The sequence below is a fragment of the Papaver somniferum genome, chromosome 2, assembly GCF_003573695.1.
Source record: "Papaver somniferum cultivar HN1 chromosome 2, ASM357369v1, whole genome shotgun sequence".
Taxonomy (NCBI): Eukaryota; Viridiplantae; Streptophyta; class Magnoliopsida; order Ranunculales; family Papaveraceae; genus Papaver; species Papaver somniferum.
The window spans coordinates 45346767-45362204 of record NC_039359.1 but is presented as its reverse complement, the minus strand read 5'-3'; the positions used below and the strand labels follow the sequence as shown (position 1 = coordinate 45362204).

The 15438-nt window shown below is 36.9% G+C and overlaps 1 protein-coding gene across 5 annotated transcripts; it reads right to left on the bottom strand.

Moving 5' to 3' along the window:
• Positions 1-8458: 8458 nt before the first annotated feature.
• Positions 8459-14742, bottom strand: LOC113347522 (protein LNK2-like). Of its 5 annotated transcripts, none has more exons than XM_026591198.1 (7): positions 14592-14742; positions 13071-13644; positions 12610-12949; positions 11162-11539; positions 10227-10375; positions 9354-9489; positions 8459-9252 (listed from the first exon to the last, which is right to left on the bottom strand). In XM_026591198.1, the coding sequence occupies exons 2-7, from the start codon at positions 13424-13426 to the stop codon at positions 9157-9159; spliced, it is 1455 nt and encodes a 484-aa protein (XP_026446983.1). In that variant the 5' UTR covers positions 13427-13644; positions 14592-14742; the 3' UTR covers positions 8459-9156. The 5 variants fall into 5 exon arrangements, with proteins under 5 accessions (XP_026446983.1, XP_026446984.1, XP_026446985.1 ...); XM_026591199.1 differs by lacking the exon at positions 14592-14742 and adding an exon at positions 14357-14575; XM_026591200.1 differs by lacking the exon at positions 14592-14742 and adding an exon at positions 13820-14336.
• Positions 14743-15438: the final 696 nt, after the last annotated feature.

Genomic DNA, 15438 nt, shown 5'->3' with positions numbered 1-15438 from the left:
CCAGCTAAATCAAAAAGAAGACATACTAGGAAACAATATCTTTGAGAAATTCCTTATCATTCCCGAACTCCTTGTCGTCAACAGCCATTGGAATATAAGGTTCGTGGAGGAAGGAGTCAATACCAACAAACCGTCTTGGCTGGTGATGTCGAACCAGGGCTTTTTGAATTTCCAAAGATCTTACAACACAAGCCTTTATTTCACTAATCTCCCTTCTTACTTCCTTCAACTCATCAAGAACATCGGAAAACTTCTGAGAGTTAGAAGGGACAGCCCTTGGCTTTCTTGTATTCCTCCTTTTTATTTTCAAGGAAGGAGTTACTGGAGATATCTCTTTTTTCTTGATTGATGGATTAACAATCATATTGACATCTTTTCCATCCAAAGACATGATGCTTAGAGAACAGTTATAAACAACTGGTTTTTGTGAGTGGAATTCACAATCTCATCAAGCAGTCTTAAGATATAAAGGATATCAGAGAGGAAAATGGAATGTAGGGTTCGCAACCTTTAAACAGGTTCGTGGACGCCCAACTCTAAACCCTATAAAGAGTAGAATTGTCGATAATAACCCTTTCTTTTATTTTGATAGACAAACAACTAAGAAAAGAAAAAGAAAAACTTTTCCTAAAGCCTGATTGGTACATAACCTTGTCTCTTTTGAACAGGCACATGAGACAAGATTTACCAAACAACACAATCAATTTGTGTTGTGGTGAACAACAATCTGTCCACCATTTTCCTCTAGAGAGGAATCCTCAGACTTCTGTCTATCAAAGCGATTTGACCATACCTTCTTCTCTAATGGTCTTATTTTGTTTTTGGAAACCAAATTCTTAGACGAAGATAAAATCATACATACCTCAGCAATCTTCTGAGCAAGTTTAAGCTTCCTTCCAATTGATTTGCTCTTCGTTGAAGTTTGTTGGCGTGCCTCACTTGATGTTTGTACTTGTAACATCTTGATAGTTCATGACCCTTCTGAGAACAAAACAAGCACGTCAAACTTGGATAGTATTCAAGCATATGTGGTGTGAAAGCATCCAGACACATAGTAGATCCTGAAACATTACAAACAGATTTTCCAAAGGATGGGTCAATTGATTCTTCCAGCTTGATTGGACTCTCTTCTTCACCGAAACCATCAAGGTTGATATATGTATTGCTACAATTATCAAAATCAATGTTTTCACATAGAAAACCAACACTTGATTTCCTATCTTCATCAGAATCATAGATCTCAGGCATCTCTTCAAGTGTTACAGCAATACCTTTGTTCCCAGTGTATTTTCTACGATTTGGGCACTCGTTTGTAAAATGACCAAAACCTTTACACTTAAAGCGTTATGGCATATCATCGCCAGCATCCCTGTTTTTAGGAGGGACGCGACTGTGAGGCTTATCTGACGACCTAGGTTTGTCTCTTGAAAACCGTTTAATTATCTTTAATAGAAGATCCCTAAACTGTCTTGTGATCAAGGAGACTGATTTTTCAAGATCTTCATTCGATAAATCACCCTCAGACTGATCATCCCCAGAGACATAAACACTTTTACTTTTATCAAGTAACTTAGTGTTCTTTTGTGCTTTAAAGGCAACATCCTTTAAGATTTTGGATGTATGCTCATGATCAAAGATCTTTAGTTATCCAACCAATGAATTTCTGTAAAGATTATCAAGGTTATTTCCCTCAACGATGGCATGCTTCTTAGACTCGTATCTAGATGGCAGCGATTTTAGAATTTTCATCACAATGTCCTTTTCAGGAATAGTCTTACCCAATGCAAAAGATGCATTAACAATTTCAGACACTCTGTGATTAAATTCATCAAATGTATCTTCATCTGCCATACGAAGGTTTTCCCAACTGAAATTAAGGTTTTGAAGCCTAGCTTCCTTTTCACTAGAGTTACCTTCAAATATGGTTTCTAAGATATCCCAAGCATCTTTAGACCTAGTGCAATTTGACACATGGTGCTGAAGATTTGGGGTAATGGCATGTATGATGGCGTTCAAACCGTCGGAATTTCGCTTTGCGGAAAGTATCTCGGCAGGATTATATTCACCAATATTTTTGGGAACGTTTACATCTCCAACTGCCACAACTGGAGCATCATAGCCATTAACAACATATACCCATGATTGAAAATCATGCGCTTGAAGAAAAACTCGCATGGCAATTTTCCACCATAAGTAATTAGAACTATCGAAGACTGGTGGTACGTTAATAGAGATAACACCTCTGTCCATAAAGTCAGGTCGCTACAAACATAGACTTGTAAGGTCTTAAATGTGTTTGCCTGCTGTGATACCAATTGAAAAAGCTGGGGTCTAACAACACCACCAAATATTTCGCTTAGCAATCTGTATGGACTAACTCCGAAATACTTTCTAGAGAATCAACTAGACAGTCAGACTCAATCTAGGTAAAAGTATCTCAAGGAGTTAATATCTCTCTCTTGTTTTGATTATACTCAAGCTAACAGAAATCAACGAGTCTTTAATTAAACACAAGGAATAACTTGGATGGCACCAAAAACCAATATCCAAGGATCAATCAATGACAATCAACAACCAAGGGTTGGATTATTCTAATTGATGATCTAAACGCACAAGCTGTATTATTTCAATTATAAAGATAAAACAATATAATGCGGAAATTGAAATAACACATACACCAGAAATTTTGTTAACGAGGAAACAATAAATGCAGAAAAACTCCGGGACCTAGTCCAGATTGAACGCACACTGTATTAAGCCGCTACAGACACTATCCTACTCCAAGCTAACTTCAGACTGGACTGTAGTTGAACCCCAATCAGTCTTCCACTGATCCAAGGTATAGTTGTACTCCCTACGCCTCTGATCCCAGCAGGATACTGCGCACTTGATTCCCTTAGCTGATCTCACTCACAACTAAGAGTTGCTACGACCCAAAATCGCAGGCTTTGACAATAAACAAATCTGTCTCACACAGAGAAGTCTATCAAAGGATCAACCTGTCTCCCACAGATAAAACCTAAAGGTTTTGTTCCGTCTTTTGATAATAATCAAGGTGAATAGGAACCAATTGATAATCCAATCTTATATTCCCGAAGAACAACCTAGAGTTATCAATCACATCACAACAATCTTAATCGTATGGTAACGAAACAAGATGTTGCGGAATCAAAAACAATGAGACGAAGATGTTTGTGACTACTTTCTATATCTTGCCTATCGGAGATATCAATCTCAATCCAATCAATCTGATTGTACTCGTACGATAGAAGATGCAAGATCAGATCACACAACTACGATAAAAGTAGTATCGGTCTGGCTTCACAATCCCAATGAAGTCTTTAAGTCGTTAACCTGGTTTTAGAAGAAGAAAACCAAAGGTTAAAGGAGAAACAACTCTAGCACGCAAACTAGTATCACACGCAAGGTGTGGGGATTAGTTTTCCATAATACTAGATGTCTCCTTTATATAGTCTTTCAAATCAAGGTTTGCAATTAGGTTACCTTGGTAACAAAGCAATTAACATCCACTGTTAGATGAAAACCTGATTTAGATTCAAGCTAATATTACTCAACCGTTAGATCGAAAACTTAGCTTGTTACACACACTTGACAATGCACGTTTTTAGGTTTGTTAACCATACCCAAACGCATGCACTTGTTGGTTCAACAATAGTTAACCAAATGGTCAGCCATATGAGCATTTCATATCAACCATGTTCTTCTTCACTATAACTAGTTCAAATGAACTAGTTAGAGAGTTGTTCAATTGCAAGGAAATCTCGTGTACTACACAAGACATAATTGAAGCAAAGATGATTTGATTCACTTGAATCGGTTCATGAACTTTTATAGCCACGGTTTGCAAACTGCATTCCTTAGTCTTTTTAAGTTTAAGTTCAGAAATCATCTTCAGATATATAATCTTCTCAAGTTCGCAGACTAGGTTCGCGGACTTAAGTTACCGGGCAGAGTTTACAAACTCCAGCAGAAATTATCGGGAATGAGAACCTCGCCGGTTCGCGGACTGGGTTCACGGACTTAGCTTCACGCAAGTAGTTTGTCAACTCCAGCAGAAATTCTTGGGTTTGAGAACTTCGGCAGTTCGCGGACTTGGCTCACGCCATTCTTCCGATTCTCTTGATCAACAAAGTTCGCAAACTTTGGTTCAAGGAATATGACTTATACATAAACGTGTTTCCACAACAATGCTTATGTCCATCAATCGTTATGTAATCTAAACTCTCATTTCAATCATTGAAACATTCTTAGAGGACGTTATATAGTTGTTACACCATTTCTCGTCAAAGCAATTTTCAAGATGATTGAAACATATCATGACTTTCGTCACATGGTAAAGATAAACTTGATCGAACCGAAAAGCTTACCAACACATATTTCGAGATATAGATAGGCGAGGTATACTCGGCTCGAAATACCAAATGTGTATAATCCAAGTCTATATATATAGCATATGACTTCTTGTCTCAAAGAGTAGGAGATAAAGTAGATAGACTTTTGAGTGGTAGATAAGTTCAAGTCTTCACATACCTTTTGATAAACATGTAAATGCTACATTTTTGGTCCAAATACATAGTCAAATGTATCCAAACAAATATTGAACTTGATACAATTCCTCTGTAACCTATAAATAGATGTGGAATTTCAACCAGAAAGGTACACATTTATAATCATTGTCTCTCCATAAAAACCTGCTTATATCTCTCACTCATTGAGGCATCAGAGTGTCATTGCAGGCACCTCCACTTTCATCTACCAACAATTATTGAAGAGAAAAAGCTGATAAGGAGTCGATTCACCAAATAGCTGGAATTTCCTCATCTATCAAGAATGTATCACGAGGGTACTGCTAACTCATCTAACCGCTACAATTTCATCTTCATACGCAAATACCGAGGATTGTTGTATAAACATTTTTTATACAACATGTTTCTTTTTTGTTAATAGATCCTTTTATCGTCATGATCAATTCTTCTTCTTCTTTTTTAATGAAAATCAAAATGATCAATTGATTCAATTAGGTGGATAGAACACAAGTACAATTTGGATGTTGGAAAACCAACATTACGGGAAAACAAAATTTAAAAAATACTTGTACACACATGACAATGATGATCTGTGATGATTTTGGGATTCAAAATAGAGATTTTTTATGTTGAGGCTGATGACCGATCCAGTTTATGTTTGCAACACAAGTCTAAAACATAGAATCTATGTTATTGAAAGATTTTCTTAAACATATCTCACGGTTTTATTATTGATAACCCATTTGACTTAGTCAGCTGAGTTGACCTAAAATTCAAATTTGACCTTTTATCGTTATTATCTATATCTCATAAATTTTAACTTGGATAGGTTGAAGGACGATTCAACTCCTTCTTCTTCATTAGTATTCCATGAAGGCGCGTTAATGCCTGAACGTTTTTCAATTTCTTCCATCTCCACCGACTACTATGATTAATACAGTCCATACCCTCTGCTTCCCTTTTAAGAAAATCCAACAATGTCCACTGTTTACTTTTTCATTTCACAACCCAAACTTAATATGAGTATTGTTATACCACCACCACCATTTTTTAATAATTCACAGTAGGGATGATTGATAATAAGAATTACGGACAGGTAAGAAAACCCTCGTTAGTAACATGATTAAAGTTGGCAAAAACGTATTAAAATCTTTAAGAAAATGATCAGAATAATTTTTTTTTATAGGGAATCAACAATAGTGAAAACCCATTAAACTTCCCGATGAATCGAAATCGGTCATCGGACGGCAAAACCATGAGAGCCAATGGGAAAACTCCGTAAAATTTTGATATTCCATAGCCCCATGAAAACATGGTAATGATGTAAATAAATTAGGGTTTATTATATGCATGGTTCTCCGAAAACAGAACCAAGGTCCAAAAATTCTTGTAGCTAGATCGATTAAATTCCTATAGTTTTAGTTGAGTCTTGTTAACTTGTATACCCGTATACATGTTAAGATTTACTAAAACAACAATTTCTTGCATTGGAAACAAGATTTGTTTGTTTTATTGCATTGAAAATAGTAATTCTTTGCATTGGGAACAAAAATTATTGTTTTTAGTGCAAGAAAAACCAATTTCTAGTAGAATAAGACAAAAGGACACAATTTCCAAAGAAATAAAATAATTCTTTATTACACCTTAACATGTATACGGGTATAGAAGTTAACAAAAGCCGTTTTGGTTTGCTAATTTACATGCATATCATAAATTATTTATGAGTTTTGTTATCTTGTGCACCCATGCACAAGATAAGAACCAATCATTGGCCTTGGAAATGATAAAAAACAATAAAAAATTATGAGAGATGTTTTATTTTGCATTGGAGAAGGTAAAGTTTGCACTTCTTTACAGAAAAATTCAAAAAATCTATGAACATTTGCTTTCTCCGATTCAAAATACATTATCTCTCATAATTTTTTATTATTTTTAATCATTTTCAAGGTTAATGATTGGCTCTTATCTTGTGAATGAGTTGCACAAGATAACAAAACACGTTATTTATAGAAAAAACTAAAAACCGTATTGCTAAACTTTGATATCAATCAGCATACAATCGTGATAAAAGGGTGAAGAAGAATAAAGCAGCGCGGGTTAGCCTAATTCGTGGGCTATGGATAATAGGTCAATTTGACTAAGATAAAAGGTCAAACCTGATTCATAGGTAATTTGACTAACTAAGTCTCCTGGGAGAGGTGATGGTTTGAGAAGAGAAAAAAACAAAATATTGCATATTTTTAATTCGTTTTCTTCAATTTAAATGCAGTTTTAAAACAAAAAGTAAAATGTAAAACGAAAAAGAAAATAACGAAAAATGAGCTTTAGGAGAAAAGTGTAGTGAAATAAAAGGTAAAACAAAAACGAGAAGGTTTTGGGAGAAAAAGGTGAAGTGATTATGACGAGTAGCTGCAGCCGGAATGACACCCTGGTTTAGACTCAAAACCATAATAAAACTCTCCTTTTCTCGAGTGAATTGTGACATACAGTTGGCCCAATATGTTGGTCAACTGGTTGCCCATCATTCACAGACCTCCCGAATTGTCATGTAACAAACTTCCAATCATGCGTCTCACATATGCTCGACTAACAACACTAAATGGCCGATGTCTTGGTCATGACCTAGATATATCTTGCACACCTCTGGCCTTGGCCTCAGCCTCCGTGTCAAGTCATTACCAACCAGTGAGTGTGAATTGGCTTAGTGGTTACCACTTGCCAACTTCATGGTTTAAACCATAATCTCATTATCGAACTGCTGGATTAAAATACCACCAGAGCAATAATAAGCAATTAGAAAAACAGGAACGTTGCAAGCCTTAAATTATTTCACAATAAAAAACAACCATAAGATGGAAAACGGAACCATAACTCTTTTATTCATACCAGCCAACTCGAACAACCACATCACAGGACCAAGATACAAGCTACTGTTTGTATAGGTTTCCCTGCTAAATTTAGGGTGCTTGCACATTAAGATGTGCAATCAAGTCCACCACACCCTACTTCCATCCCTATTGAATGATAAGTCGGTCTCTAGCTTTCTCTTTCTTACATCTTAGCTGTGGAGGTTTCCTATCGAAATTGTTAAGGTCTATGCAAGTCAGCTCGATTGCCATATAGTATATATTTTCTACTTGGTAGACAGATAAATCGGAATAACCAGCAACCATCAGAACCAACACTAGGGTCCGTATTCAACGCCCTTGCCAGATGCCACGGAGTAATAACCAAACCAAATCTACACTGTTCCAAAATCAAATACTATTGCTAGTAAATACCAAAAAGTTATCAGTTCTACTGAAAGAAGCTCCTAGAGATAATTTCCATGTTGGCTAATGTGGCATAAATGTAGGAGTTGCCCAACTTCTAATTATGACTAGAAAGAACCAACTACTTAAAAAGTTTCAGCTGCTTAAAAGTCAGATAAGAGAAGTACTACCGTATAAAACAAGATTGTGGGTCATGACTCATGATAGTTAGGATAGATAGACTGTAACTTGTACCTACTGGCCACACCCTCCTCCTTTGCACTTCAAATGTTCTAATAACTTTAATACCTTGTTCCAACTCGAAACGTGGATATGAGGCTATAAAGACCAAAATGGTATAAAGAGGCGACTGACAGATAAAATATATCACAAGTCTATAGGCGTAACAGCAAGTAAGCACACTAACCTCTCTTTGTTTATTACCAGAAAAAAACAAACCATAATAAAAGCCTGCGATGGAGTGAGTGATCTCCACTCTTCCGCAAAACATTATCTTGTAGACTGACCCTGCAACAAGAAGAGATACTTGGCCCAGTTGTACATCATAGCAAACTATTTGTTAGTTGTAAGAGTGAACTAAAAGGATACGTAATCACAGACATGAAATAAATGTTCATTCAAGAAGTAGTGAAGCATAGATTTGTTTTTATAGCACCACAAGAAGAATAGTGTTTCCAGATAACCATTTTCACACTTTAGCGCATTGCTGGAAACTGAACTTGTTAACCAGAATCCGCATCCAGTACCAACACAAACATGACCAAAGAAAATGTCATGAGGTCATGCCACGAGACAATATTCAAATCTTTGTATCATTTACTTCCAATAGACGGACCAAATCAGATCCTTACTTTTCTAATAGGAGTATGGGTATCTTTCTATAATTCTGTCCTTATCTCTCAGTCATTTAACTGACTGGAAAACGTGAAAGGATGAAGACATGATTTTGTATAATGATCACAAATAAGTGGCTACCTATCATAATTATGCCAATCGGAACAAGTATATGTACATTAGCAGAATCTTAAAATAGCTAAAAAAGCATTTTCTTTTTATTTTGTGATACAGGCTATAGTCACGTAACTGATACACCTAAAAGATGACATAGGCCTGTAAGTGTGTTGCCTATGAGCTCTTTGGCGATGCAGAACCGCTTAATACACACCAGAAAGGTCGCTGAAGTTGTCACTTGTAACTGGAGTTACATATATTCTTCTTTGCAACCAGTACACGACAACTTGTAATGTATCACTACTCGGACATAGTGATAAGCAACAGCTAACATACATAAGAAAATTCATTGAAGTTGCTGAAGGAGATAATTTTCTTACTCTTGATCAGTATTCAGAGATTTCCTCCACCCCACCAGAATGTTTTTCCTCGTAGAGCAGTTCGTAAGGAATCAAATGCTGGCTAGTGATAGCCCCTTGAACCTGAGGTTCAATTCAATAACATAATGATTATAATGTAGAAACATAAGCATCCTGGCTAAGAAAAGCTATGTATGATCATGACTAATTGTCTAAGAGCTAACCACGCTAGAGGACTCTAGAGATAAGGAACCATCACAAACTCCCGTAGCCGGTTTGGCTGGGACTTGGAAAAGTAAATGTGCGACAGAGCGATCGATTGGATTTGTAACAGCTTCCAAGTCCTTCAATTCCGAAGACCTGCATAATGACCAGCATGTTAGGAATTGAAATCAAACACAGCAAAAAATATTTAAAAAAAAAAAACATCAACATCATCCTTAATATCAAATGCACAACTAACAGGTCCTGGTTTGCAGTTCAGGAACCAGGAAAATAGGTAAAGAACTCATTCATGAGATACACTTCTGATTTTTCTCTAGTAGCTGGTGGATGATACCTATATGACCCAGGTCCTGGTCGGCATCCTATTTCCTAACTGATAAAAAACCCAAGTACTCAATACGGAACATAGCTGTCAGGTGCAGTAGCAGTTTTAGTATCCCCAAATCAAGATGCTCATTCACCATCGATGTATATGTATGTATAGATGCCATATTTTACCTTCAAAACGATCAAAAACAAATTCCCCAAAATTGAACTATCTGTCAGCTTCCCTGCGCCTTTGATCTTTGATTTCTTCTCTCAAAGACAGAGTAATCTTCCTAGGCACACAACATATGTGTTCCCCTAAACATAATTTTCTACATTTTTCTAACAAAAATTGGGGAATGAACAAACCCCATAAATGGATTATTATGCCCCTCAAGTTGGAGATAATGGTACTGCCTAAATTTTATTCTCATTTATAATTTTTAGTACTTCGTCTGTTTATGTACTTTCCCTAAGGCAGGACAAGAAGAGTAGGGACCCATATACGGTGCTAGCCACCCACATATCAATATAAGAACTTTAATGAGTATGGTTAACTATCATACACATTTGCTTCTTCAGTTGTGAAAACTCCTTTTTCATTTATGATATCTCTGCCGCTACTTTTTGATAATCCAAGATTGTGTCTTTGATCAGCACTTCTAGCCAAGCGGTACAAACTATCTCTTATACATAGCTTTGTTCTACTATCCAACTGAAAATAAGAAAGTTCAGCTGAATCAATACCAGATACCAGATACATTTGAAAAACCAGTTTCATATGGTTTTGTTTGTGCAACTGAATGTGCGTCAGTTTTTGCTTTTAATTGCCCCGATACTAGTTCCAAATTCAGCAATTTACAACCTTGTATTCCTACATTAGAGATTTGATGATATGCCGTACACTTATATGAAAATAAAAATAAAAGGCAAACCAGAATGTGGATTGTGCCTCAGAATACCATGCTTTCTCTTAGAGTTGGTACACAACAATGATGCAAGGCACGGGTCTTCATATGAATTACTTATCCATGTTATGCACCACATTCAGTCAACTTGGTCTCAGTCAACATGCTTAATAACCAGACAGCTTTCAAAACAAAACTAACCCAAAGCAAAGTGTGGCAATCAGCTTTCCACATTACCTTGACCTTACCATGAAAGCAGCGCACTCTAGGTTAATCATAAATGATAATTTGACAAACTTGCAAAAGCAATCTGCAGAGCATGAAGCAAATCTCTTGTATAAACCAACATAGTGGGATATGCACAAACTTACTGAAGGTTTTAGTATCACTAGTGTCACCGATACAAAGGTAAAATCAATCCAGTGGATGGTATCTGAAAAAAAGAACTGGACTATTTCTGTTCAAAATTAATCCAGTTGATCAAACATCTATGTGGATAAGACTAACAATGCCTAAGAGCAAAAAGGAGTTCATTTTTTATCGGCCATGGTGCATGTTAAGTTACATAATGCAGACTTCAAGAAACAATTTACCTGCTTCATGATCCATAGAAGCTGTCGTAGACCAGATGCTTCTACTGATACATCATCCAAGAATGTAGAATCACAAGGGTTTCCCGGTACAGTCGATGTATCTGATACTGCTGGCACCTCAATGCTTAGTAGTTCAACTGCATTAAGACTTTGATGCAATTTTTCCCCAACTGGAACCTTGTCAGTGAGTGATGTCTGACTCTGTGCTTGCTGAATCACGGAATCTTCATGCTGATACGCAGTCGTATATGATACTTGCATATGTTCGTGCTGGTTATGCTTTGCTATATTCTCCTCCAGGATCATAGATGGTGGAATCTCCGGTGGGAAGTTTGGAGACATCTCCATGGGAGCATGACCCAGGGCAAAAGCAGAAACCTAGGAGAAAAACGCAGAGTGAAAATAAGTTTCAGATTCAAATCAACACCAATGGTAGGGTTGGATACTTACATGAATAACCATTGTAATTTAAAGTGTATATATATTGACCAAGTTACAACTATATTTTGCTTTTGTTCTCTGAAACAGTTGTGAGTCTTGTAAGGAGACTGCCAACAGATATGGAGAATGGAGGCTTCACATTCTTAAGTCTTAATTCTTAGAATCAATTCTGAACCAACAAAAGTAGACGACAAACATCTACTTAAAAAGTTTGCTCTTAAAAAGTATGTCTCGACTCCTGAAGGAACCCAAGATGAACAGAGACACAAAGGTGACTCTTTTTCATGTCCACAGAATTAACAAGTTCTAACAATCTGCCACAACCTGTGCTGTTTTCTTCTGTCGGGAAACTAATCCATGGCCATGGTGATTATGTATTATATATTCTGACAACACAATGGGTTACAATTTTACATTTTCACATCACGGATGTTTCCAACACATTTATCATTTTTTCATAGAATCACCCTTTCTTACAAGGTTTCTGGAACAGGTACAGATAAAACTCAAATAATGCTAGTTCAATGAAAAGGAATCATTCTTCTATTTCGGAAAATACGTTGATAAAGCAACTTCAAATCTCTAGCTTGGCTGACCAACCTCAGTAGGAATGGACATGCAAATCGGAAACTAACGCTCTCATTTTCTGTTGAGTCATAGTTCGGGTATATCTTGAGTGAGCCCCTTGACAGGTTGATGCAAATCGGACAGACATGTAAATGACATGTAAATTTCAAAAAAGAAATCAAACTGAACATGCAAGGCAATGGATTTCCAACTAGACAATCCTCAAGATCCTACTTATATGTCCTGTTCATCAAATTATGACACAATTCCACAACTGTCACTCGTAGTAGTAACAGGAGAAATACTGACCAGTAAACACCTGCATATGCAACAGTCAAAGATTTTAAACAGCTAGTAAGGTTAGGGAGACAACGCACCCGGCGCACCTACAGCCCAATTAAAATGTAACAGGCACATGGAAAACACGCTTTCTTACTAACCTGCTCATTTGATATAGATAACCTCCTATCTTCAACATCTATATCCACCATATTACAAAAAGATGGACACGCAGAGGAAGAATCGTCAGCACCTAGATTCTGGGAATTCGTCCAACAACTATCAAAGACATTTTGCTTGCCAAAATTGGTGCTTGAAGGAGTAACGCTGCTGCACAGATATTCTGTATTTCCTTCACTTTGTTTTGATGTACTTTTCCACTCGGAAATTGACGAGTTGAAACTAGATCTTAGAGCATCATCAGAGCTGTCGACAGGAGACGAGAGCCATGAAACTTCATTGTCATAACTAGAACTCCCTTGCCCGTAAGTGGAATCACAGCTTTTATAGAACAAGAAATCACAGGACAAGGATGGTATGATGTCAGAAAGAACTTCACTAATAAAATTTACAAGGGAAACATACAACTGTATTTGTCGCAACAAAAGGAATTAAAAATTACCTAAACATCTTTTCAACATCTTCAAGATTGCCAATGTCAGGCCATCCATGATACAAAAGATTAGTGGAATCCTTCTGCTCTTCTTCACCCGCACAAAATTTGTTGTTTGTTGGAGTGAGATCACCAAGCTGAAATCGAGAAAAGCTGCTATCTCTGGCAGCCAGTTTATCATCAAACATAACATTTCCGTATAATGCATTACCACTTGAAGACATAATGTTGTTATCTAGAAAGCAGTTATTGGATAACTTAGCATCAGTGCAAGCGAAGTTTGCAATTTCTTGAATTAAATTGGTATCTCCTGAATCAAGAGATAAACCTTCAGGAGAACCAGACCAAAAATTGTTTTCCAACATAGGACCCTTGATGTCTTTTACTCCCACTCTTCCCTGAATACCATATTTAGGAGTAAACTTGCAACGCTCTTATTATTTCTAGAAGCAAATATTCGGCAACACCTATCCCTCTTGCCGAAACCAACTTGAGCTGGAAAGACGAACCCTTTTTGAACGCAACGATGAGGCACTATATGGTCATCATTCTCACCAACCTCATCCCATGAAATATCATCCAGCTGTAAAACCAGTTGAGGTGATTTAGGCGATTTAAGAGTACCGGACAACACAAATTAGAAAGCAACTACAGATCTTAAAAAACACTAAGATACTATACACCATCACCAAAACATGCATAGAAAGCGAAAACTGTGCTATTATTATCATTGCATAAAAAGTGCACTTAATGTCCACCTGAGTTATTTCAGAACAGTATCTAGTATCCCACTAACAGCTCCATCCTTGCAATAGCGATAACCTAAACCATACAAATTACATAGTAGAAATCCAGAGAAAATGTGCTTCTCATGGATTCAACACTATTGAGTCTTATGATAATTGAAAGATGATCAGATAAAGTCATCTTTACCCTAGATCAAGCCTTTTTGAAGGGCAAGAGGGCCGTACCCACAAACCCAGGTACACATTGCTCAATTGCATCTTAGGGGAAAAAAATTGGATGAGCAAGCAAATAATACACAGAAAAATAACAACATAACAGCAGTTTAATTTCTTTTCTTCTAATTCTAAACAATCTTTTTCTATTTTAGTGTCTCTGAAATGACCATAAAAATCCATCGGAAGTTAAAGTAAATTCAAAGTTTTATGATTCCTAAACAACAAAACAGAGCGCCACTGGTTAACCAATGAATCAATCTAATAACCAGCTGTTAAGCAACTTAGACTACTAAATCCATGATCAAGAACAAAAGAAAGAAAAAATAAACCTACCTCAGACCAGTCAGACATCCTCAACAGGCAAATTCCTTACCCGGAACTAAGGATACCGTTATCTGATCGATCTAATCTCATCTTAAAATACAACTAACAACAACCTCTGCAGGACTGAAAATGCTGAATTTTAAACAACAAAACCCCAAATCTTATCCTTCAACCCCAAAAAAACAGCAAAAAATTTCTCAACAACAGATGTCACCACAAAGAATCTATAGGAACAAGAGTTTACCAGATCAATAGATTTCCACTTTCTTGTAAATTAGCAGATTACAAACAATTATCTGAACAACAGAGTTTAAAACGCCAAATTATCCATCCAAACCTGAATTTTCTCTTTTGCCGACTCTAAAAGATTTTTTTTTTTTTTTTCCTAATTCAAAGATGAGACGACACGTGGTGTGGAGAGAGACTGAAACTAGTGGATGAGAATGAAGGATCAGTTTCTTAAAATCTATTCGTCCACGTTAAAACACGAGCCGTTAAATAAGCGACACGTGTCAGTGACCGAATAAGAGAACAGCCATGTGTATAGATGTCGGGAATATTTGTGGCCGGAATTGCGGGTGAGGTCGTTTTCTTCTTTTTGAAACAAAGAAACAAATATCAGTGACAGTTTATGTTAGCCGACCTTCGAATTGTTATTTAGTATCGGACAGATCACAACAGATATACAGGCGCAATTTCCGAAAAAGGAAAACTTGTTCGGTTGGATTTAAGCGATCATATCTCGAAATCTAGGATCTAGCGATTGGCTGCGTACCCAAGTCGGCAAGTTGAAAATTCCCAGCTGACTAACCGAGTAGCTTCATTACCCAAGTAGCCTACTTAAACAGTGGTTCTCGATAGACCGCCCAAAAAACCATCCAGACCCGTCCGTGATCTGGGAATTTGTAAGCGCGTCCACAGTGGTGCGAGTATAACCAAAGACCAAAGACTAAAAAAAAAGACCAAATTTGGGTTTAGTCCGTCATGTGGCGTAGTGGAAAAAGAGTATATTTGGTCGCGCGTTGATAAACATTACGCCTGGGATCAGGCGTTGGTAAAGATAACGTCCGAATGGGGCGTTGGTAAAGATA